Source organism: Nannospalax galili, unplaced genomic scaffold, assembly GCF_000622305.1.
Source record: "Nannospalax galili isolate Female #2095 unplaced genomic scaffold, S.galili_v1.0 scaffold1134, whole genome shotgun sequence".
Classification (NCBI taxonomy): Eukaryota; Metazoa; Chordata; class Mammalia; order Rodentia; family Spalacidae; genus Nannospalax; species Nannospalax galili.
This window is the reverse complement of record NW_008333784.1, coordinates 106,550-115,746: the sequence shown is the minus strand read 5'-3', so window position 1 is coordinate 115,746 and position 9,197 is coordinate 106,550. Positions and strand designations below refer to the sequence as shown.

Here is a 9,197-nt window from a genome sequence, read left to right as displayed (position 1 = left end):
CTGTAAGGCCTGTGCCCAGGTGAACTGGGGCAAAAATAAAGCCCAGGGAGGAGTGAGGCAAAGAGGTCACAGGCCTGGGGTCCATTGGGAAGTCGATTTTACTGAAGTTAAGCCAGGAATATATGGATACAAGTATCTGCTAGTTTTCATTGACACCTTCTCTGGATGGCCAGAGGCGTACCCGACGAAGACAGAAACTGCTAAAATGGTGTCTAAGAAGCTATTGGAAGACATCTTTCCTCGATTCGGGATGCCTCAGGTAATAGGGTCAGATAATGGACTGGCCTTCGTCTCCCAGGTAAGTCAGACAGTGGCCAGGTTACTGGGGATCGAATGGAAATTACATTGTGCTTACAGACCCCAGAGCTCAGGTCAGGTAGAACGAATGAATAGAACTATTAAGGAGGCTTTAACTAAATTTTCGCTGGCAACTGGCACTAAGGACTGGGTGACTCTCCTGCCCTTAGCTCTATATCGAGCCAGGAATACCCCTGGACCTAGTGGGTTAACTCCGTTTGAAATCCTGTACGGGGCTCCCCCTCCGGCTGTCTCTTTCTTAGATCCAGATATCTCTAACTTCACTAACACCCCCTCCCTGCAGGTGCACTTGCGAGCACTACAGTTAGCTCACCAGGAGATCTGGAAACCTTTAGCAGCTGCCTATCAAGATGCTGTTAACACCCCTACAGCACCCGGTATTCCCAGGCAGTCTCCCATCCAAGTACTAACCAGGCCCGACCCTGCTTAGCTTCCGAGATCAGACAAAATCGGGCGTGTTCAGGGTCGCACCCCATCCCTTTCAGCCCGGTGACACCGTCTGGGTCCAGAGACACCAGACTCGGAGCCTAGAGCCCCGCTGGAAAGGACCCTACACCGTCCTCCTCACGACCCCCACAGCCCTCAAAGTGGACGGGATTGCAGCCTGGATCCACGCTTCACACGTTAAGGCAGCCGACCCTGCGCACCGAGAACCCTCGAGGGAAGGGCAAGAACAATGGTGGCTGACCCGGACACCCAACCCCCTAAAGATAAGACTGGTCATGAACCACTCGGAGCCAAACAAATCTAAGAATTGCTGGCTCTGTTTGAACCCGAGCCCCCTTATTACGAGGGCATAGCTGTCAAGGGAAACTTCTCAATACTCCCCACGAACTCTACTGCCCCCCTCACTTGCACCTCTTCCACCCACACACTCACCCTGACTCAGGTTACCTCAACAGGCACCTGCATCGGAAAAGCGCCCACTGGATTTAAACATTGCCTTAAGAATAACTCCTCCCTTTCCCTCCAGGCCGACGCATACCTTGTGCCCCCTAATGGCACCTATTGGGCATGCAGCATGGGGCTGACTCCCTGCGTCTCTCTTGCCATTCTAAATCTAACCCGAGATTTTTGTGTCCTGGTACAGTTGTGGCCCAGAATTTATTGGCATGAGGATAGCTATGTATTGCAGCATTATCTGGAAACTTTGTCAGAGACTACACTCCCGAGGACAGAAAGTTGCTCGAGAAAATAGGAGCATCTAACAACCCAGAGACAGGATATTGGGAATACCAAGGGAAGACAGTTCTACCTCAGCGGTCAGTAGAAGAACTACTGGACGAGCTTCACAAATGGACTCACCTGGGGGTAACGAAAATGAAAACATTAATTGAACGAGAAGAAACCATTCATTATCTCCCAAACAAAGATGCCATCTTACAAAAGATCGTCAAGAACTGTAAGGCTTGTGCCCAGGTAAACTGGGGCAAGAGCAGAGCCCAGGAAGGAGTAAGACAGAGGGGCCACAGGCCCGGAGTCCATTGGGAGATTGATTTCACTGAAGTCAAACCAGGAATGTATGGATACAAGTACTTGTTGGTTTTTATTGACACCTTCTCAGGATGGCCAGAGGCATACCCGACAAAAAACGAAACCGCAAAGATGGTGTCTAAAAAATTCCCACACTACGTTCCAGATGTTCCTAAAATACACTTTGTGGTAAAGGTCATGGACACCTCTGTTCTATTATGTGCCCTTCAGTAGTACTATAAACTACTGAAGTTCGAAATTGACCCCGATATGTTATGATGAGTGAAAGATTCCCCTCATATGTCAAAGAAAAAGGGAGGAATGAAAAACCTAGGTGCCATGAGGCTACCTGATAGGGTACCCTGCTTCTGCTCTATAAAAGTGCCAAAACCCAGCATGGGGGCGCGCAAGTCCTCCGAGGAGACTTTGTGCCCACAGGTACCTGTGTACTAAATAAACCTCTTGCTGTTGCAACCCGAAGGCTGACTTGTCCTCAGTGGTTTCACTCTTACAATATCTCCTTGTCCCTTCTGCTTTGGCACTGTCCCATAGCCACCCTGCCCCCAATAGAATTCAAGCATTCTGTCATTTATATTAAGGCCTATTATGTAATGTTAAGTGTCCTGAGATGTCCCTCAGTGCAAGTTCATCCACCAGAGTTTAATCAGCCTCTCTAGAGTCTCTCCCTTCAAAAAGATCAGCTCTTCCTCACCTAGCAGTTATCAGCTGCCAATAATTCTTTGACTAAGATTGGTGCCTGCTGTCCATTTCCACAGTTCTGTGCTGAGTTTTTGTCTGCCTAAGTTTCCATGGGTCTTGTGCCTGCTGACACCATTGCTGTAGGTTTGTATGAGAAGGGTCCCAGGTGCCTATAGGACTATTTCCATATGGTTATGTGCCTCCTCCCTGTCCCTTACACTCTTTCTGCCTCCTCTTCCACAATGGTCCCTGAGTCCTGGGCAGGTGGACCTCAATATAGGAGAACTGTCCAAGGACCCACACTCTGCTGACTCTTATTCTCTACATTTTGGCCATTGTGGCCTTTTGTGTTCTTGGCCCTCTGTTGCATGAGGGAGCTTCAATTGATGAGAACTGAAGGATGCATTAGTGTTCTCTTCATCCCTTGTTCTATGTTCTGTGAGCCTTAGGTGTAGAGGTTGCTTCCTACATGTGCCACTTAGGCTTGGGCAATTCACAGTGAATCTTTCTGTGTGACCAGTGGTGTAACTCTATAGTAATCTCTGTCTGTTGAAAAAGAAGTTACTTTGATGCGTGGTGACTGGGATATTTGTTTATAAGAATTTGGTGCTAGGATCCACAAATGAGTGAAAATATACATCTTTTATTTTTCTGAGTCTGTGTCACTTCACTTAGTATAACAGTTTCTATATCCATCCATTTACTTGCAAATTTCACTATTTCATCTTCCTTTACTGCTGAGTAGAACCCCATTGTGTAAATGTACCACATTTTTGGTAACCACTCATTATTGACGGGCACTTAGGTTGCTTCCATCTCTCAGCTCTTGTGAAAAGAGCAGCAACAAACATGGTTGTTCAAGTATCTGTGCAATAGGATGAGTCCTTTGGGTATATGCCAAGGAGTGGTATAACTGGGTCATATGGTAGGTTCATTTTTATTTTTTTAAGACTTCTCCACACTGCTTGGGGTTGCAGGAGTTTGCAATCCCACCAGGAGTGAATGAGCATTCCCCTTTCTCCATATCCTATCCAACATTTGGTATCATTTGTTCTCTTAATCTTAGCCAGTCTGACTGGTTTTAATTTGCATTTCCTGAATGACTATGTTAAATACCTTTTACAATGTTTCTTAGCCATCTTTATTTCTTCCTTTAAGAACTCTCTGTTTAGATCTTTAGCCCATCTTTAAATTGGGATACTTGCTTTCTTGATTCTTTGTTTTTTGAGTTCTTTATATATTCTGGATGTTAAACCTCTGTCAGATGTGTCACTGGTGAGGATTTTTTCCCACTCTGTGGGTTTTCTCTTCACTTCCTTGATTTATTCTTTTGCTGTGAAGAAGCTTTTTAGTTTAATGAGATCCCATTTGTTGATTGTTGTCCTTAATTCCTGAGCAATTGGTGTCTGATTTAGAAAGTCCTTTCCTGCACCTATATCTTGTAGGTTACTGCCAATGTTTTCTTCTAATGGTTTCAGAGTTTCTGGTTTCACATTGAGGTCTTTGATCCATCTGTAGTTGGCTTTTGTGCAAGGTGAATGGTAAGGATCTAGTTTCATTCTTCTACAGGTGGAGATGCAGTTTTGTCAGCACCATTTGTTGAAGATGCTGTCTTTCCTCCATTGTGTGTTCTTGGCACCTTTGTCAAATGTCAGGTGGATGAAATTGTGTGTAGTCAGGTTTGGGTCTTTAATGATGTTCCATTGACCTCTGTGTGTCTATTTTTGCACCAGTACCAGGCTGTTTTTATGACTACAGCTCTGCAATATACATTGAGATCTGGTATAGTAATCCCCTCAGCATTGCTGTTTGTGGTCAGGGTTGCTTTGGCTATCCAGGGTCTTTTGTGCTTCTGTATGAACTTAAGGATTTTTTTCTAATTCTGTGAAGTTTGTCATGGGACTTTTTATTGGGACTGCATTGAATCTATATATCGCTTTTGGTAGGTCATATTCACAAAATTAATTATTCCAATCCATGGGCATGGGAGGTCTTTCTATCTCTGGTGTCTTCCTCAATATATTTCTTTCTTTCTTTCTTTCTTTCTTTCTTTCTTTCTTTCTTTCTTTCTTTCTTTCTTTCTTTCTTTCTTTCTTTCTTTCTTTCTTTCTTTCTTTTTAGGCTATTGTGAATGGAAGCATTTCCCTGTACTCTTTCTCCAACTGATATAGAAAGGCTACTGATTTTTATACATTGTTTCTGTAACCTGACACTTTACTGAAATTGTTGATCAGTTCTAGGAGTTTTCTGGTGGAATTTGTGGAATCTCTTAGGTATAGTACCATGTAATCTGCAAAAAGGGATAATTTGACCTCTTCTCTTCCAATTAATACTCCTTTAATTTCCTTCTGTGGTCTTATTGCTCTAGCAAGAATTTCAAGCACTGTATTAAAAAGGATTGGAGATAGGGGACAGCCTTGTCTGGTTCCTGATTTAAATGGGAATGTTTCCAGTGTTTGTTCATTTAGAATGATATTGGCTGTGGATTTGTTGTATATAGCTTTAATTATGATCATGGTGAATGATTTTTTTGATGTATGTCTGTATTCAGTTTGTAAGTATTTTGTTGAGCATTTTTGCATCTATGTTCACTAAGGTTATGGGTCTATAATTTTCTTTTTTTGTTGTGTATTCACCTGGTATTGGTATTAGGGTAATCCTGGCTTCAAAGAAGGAATTTGGGAGTTCTCCCTCTGTTTATATCATTTTGAATAATTTCAGTAGTATTGGTTCAAGTTCTTCTTTAAATGTCTGGTAGAATTGTGCTGTAATGTATCTGGGGCTGGGCTTTTTTTAGTGAGGAGGTTTTGTACTACTGTTTCAATTTCCTTATATGTTATGGGTCTGTTTAAATTGTCGATCTCTTCTTGGTTTAACTTTGGTGATTCCCATGATTTTAGCTATCCATCCATTTCTTTTAGGTTTTCAAATTTAATTGAGTATAGGTTTTTGAGGGGTTTGGGTTATTTCTTTGTTTGTTTTTTTGTTTTTTGGGTTTTTTTTTTTTTTGTCTTTTTGAGACAGGGTCTCCCTGTAGCCCCAGCTGTCCTGGAACTCACTGTGTAGACCAGGCTGGCCTTGAACTCACAGAGATCCACCTGCCTCTGCCTCCCAAGTGCTGGGATTAAAGGTGTGAGTATAGGTTTTTAAAGTATTCCCTTATAATCTTCTGGATCTTTGGGGGGTCTTTTTTAATGTTTCCCCTTTCATACCTGATTTTATTGATACGGATTTGTTCTTTATTTTGGTTTACAGGGCTAATGGTCTGTCTTCTTGTTTAGCTCTTCAAAGAACCAGCTCTTCGATTCATTGATTCTTTATATTGTTTTCTTTGTTTCTATTTCATTAATTTCTGCTCTGATTTTTGTTATTTCTTCTTGTCTGCTGGGCTTGAGCATCATGTGTTCTTGCCTTTCTAGAGTCTTGAGATGCAATATTAAGTAATTGGCTTGAATTCTTTCTGATTTTTTATGTAGGCACTTAGAACTATAAACTTTCTTCTTAGGACTGCTTTTAAAGCGTCCCAGAGATTTTGTTGTGTTGCATTGTCCTTTTCATTTAATTCCAGGAATACTTTTAATTATTTCTTAATTTCTCATTTGACCTACTCATCATTCAGGGGTGTGTTGTTTAATCTCCATGAGCTCATGTCATTGCTAAGACTTCTTCTGGTGTTGATTTTAAGCTTTATTGCATTGTGGTATGATAGAATACATGGAATTATTTCAATTTTTTTGAATTTTGTGTCCCAGTACATAGTCAGTTTTTGAGAATGTTTCATGGGGAGCCTGAATAGAAAGTGAATTCTTTGGTGCTTGGGTGGAATATTTGAAAGATATGTTAGGTCCATTTGATGTATGGTATCATTTAATTCAGAGAAAGCATGTAATTTGCTTGTTAATTTTATAGGAGTTTACAGTTAATATACAGTGGACTGTGGTGGTTTGAATGATAAAAGTCCCCTGTAGGCTCTAAGTATTTGAACACTTGTTTAGTTGATAGTGATGTTTGGGAGAGGACATCGAACCTTTAGGAGGTATGACATAGCTGAGGAAGCTCATTGGGTATGGACTTTGAGTTTTCATAGCCTGGTTCCACTTCCAGTCTTTCTATGCTTCCTGTGTGTGCTTGAAAATCTGAGCTTTCAATTTTCTGCTCTGGCTGCCACCTGCCATACTTCTTTTGCCATGATGGACTTTTCTCTCTCTGGATCTGTATATTAGTCAGGGCACTCTAAAGAAACAGAACCATAAAATGAATTATATAGGCTTATAGAATAGAGTCCTGGTAGTCTAACAATGGCTGTGTCACACTGGAGAGGCTGAGAATCTGAAAAATGCTCAGTCCATGAGGTTGAATGTCTCAGAAGTCCCAATATGGCACTAAAGAATTCCTGGGGGTCTGCTAGTCTTCAGTCTATGTTGGAATCCAAATAAGTTGGTTCTATTATCAGTGGAGGAATGCCACAGCAACAAGATGAAACCACTAGTGAGAGAGAAGGCAAGTAAACAAAAAGTGAAGGCTCCCTCTGCCATGGCCTTTTGTATGGACTGCCATCAGAAGGAAACACCCACGTTTAGGGTGGGTCTTCCAGCTTCAATTAATCCAATTCAGAATGCCTCTCTCATTTCAGTGACTCATTCCAGATCCAGTCAAGCTGACAACCAAGATTAAGATCAGAAACTGTAAGCCAAATAAATTCCTCCTTCTATAAATTTCCTTTGTCATGATTTTTGTTTTTTTAAATATTTTATTTATTATTATTTTATGTGTATGAGTGTGCTGCCTGCATGTTTGTAAGTGCACCTGTGTAATTCAATTCCCATGGAGATCAGAAGAGGGTGTCAGATTCCCCTGGAACTGAACTTACAGATGATTGTTAGCTGCCATGTGGGTGCTGTGAATGGAACTTGGGTCCTCTGCAAGAGCAGCCAGTACTCTTAACCACTGAGCCATCTCTCCAGCCCCCAGTCATGATGTTTTAATAAGAACAGAAAATTAAGTAATACAGATCGTTTCAAGGGCTTGACAGCATGGATTCTCACTCACCAAGGCTGACCTGGCTACAGCTGCTGTTAGTGCCAGATCTGCCAACAGGAAAGACCAACCCCTCTATGAAACCATTTTCCAGGTGATCAGCTGGCAACCTAGTGGCAGACTGACTACATTGGACCATTTCCACTGTTGAAGGGACAGTACTTTGTCCTTACACAGATAGACACTTATTATGGTTATGGGTTTGCCCTTTCTCCATGTAATCCTTCTGCCAAAACTGCCATCCAGTAATTTATAGAATGTCTTATCCATAGTCATGATATTCCACACAGCCTAACTTCTGATCAGGGAACTCACCTCACAGCCAAAAAGGTGTGGCAGTGGATCCATGCCCATGGAATTCACTGGTCTTACCATGTTCCCCAATATCTTAAAGCAGCTAGCTTGATGGAATGGTGGAATGGTCTTTTAAAGACAAAGTTACAGTGCCAGTCATGTGGAAGTAACCTGGACAGCTGGGGCAGGGCCCTCCAGAAGGCACTATATGCTTTTAATCAGTTTCCAATATATGGTACTGTTTCTCCTACAGCCAGGATTCACAGTTCAGGAATCAAGGGATTCAAGTGGGCTCAACTCACTAACACCCCTAGTGACCGACTAGGGAAATTTTTGCTTCCTGTACCCATGACTTTGTGCTCTGCTGGCCTAGAAGTTGATTTCACTGGGAGAAGTGTTTCTCCCAGGAGACACAATAAACATTTCATTGAACTAGAAGTGAATACTTCCTCCTGGTCACATTAGGGTTCTGATGTCTTTAAATCAATAACAGTTTTTGGAGGAGTAATTGATTCAGACTACCAGGGAAAATTTGGACAATTTCTCCACAATGGAAGTAAAGGGGATTATGTCTGGAATGCAGGAAATTCTTTAGGGTGCCTCTTGGTGTTATCATGTCCTATGACTAAGGTCAATGGAAAACTGCAACAACCCAATCCAAATGGCCCAGTCTCTTCAAGGCTGAAAATGAGTCACTCCTCTGGGGAAAGAGCCAAGACCTGCTGAGGTGCTTGCTGAAGGAAGAGGAAAAACAGAATGGGTAGTAGAGGAAGGTGATTATAAATACCAGTTAAGGCCTTGTGACCAATTGAAAAATGAAGAATTGACATGAGTGTTTCTGTCCTTTTTGGTTAAGAATAAGTTTGTGCATTTATAACATATATTAAGCAGGTATTTGTGTTTTCTTTCCTTTATTATTTTTTTTAATCTTGTAATGTAAAATCAATTGTGATAATAGATTAAGTGTATAAATCTTATAGAACTTACCACATTTAAGTTATGAGACACTAAAAGACTAAGCATTTCTCAAGAGACCTTACCTACCACTTTTCTAAAATAAATAATGTATTTGAAGTTGTATGTGGGATAGCTAAATTATGTAAGGCAGAATTATGGCCTTGTTATTGTTTTCATCTGGAAATTAAGCATGACATAAAAAGATGCAATTGAACATCAAGTTGAGAAGGGTGGACTTGTGATGACTGATCTTGGTTGTCAATTTGATTGGATCTGGAGTTAACTAAAATGTGAGGGACTTTCTTGGTCAGATTATTTGAAGTTGGAAGACATACTCTAAATGTGGACAGCACTTTCTGGTATCAGCTCATAGGAAAGGATGTGGCAGAAGGTAGCTTTTACTTTTCCCTGCTTGCCTT

The 9,197-nt window shown here is 41.5% G+C and overlaps 1 protein-coding gene across 1 annotated transcript in view; it reads left to right on the top strand.

Annotated features, from left to right (window-relative positions):
- Positions 1-1,041, top strand: part of LOC108490612 — a 4,954-nt gene extending 3,913 nt beyond the window's left edge. Inside the window, exon 3 of the mRNA XM_029561285.1 lies at positions 804-1,041. Coding sequence (XP_029417145.1) covers positions 804-811 — 8 coding nt within the window. The 3' untranslated portion in view covers positions 812-1,041. The remainder of the gene's footprint in view (positions 1-803) is intronic.
- The last annotated feature ends 8,156 nt before the right edge of the window (positions 1,042-9,197 follow it).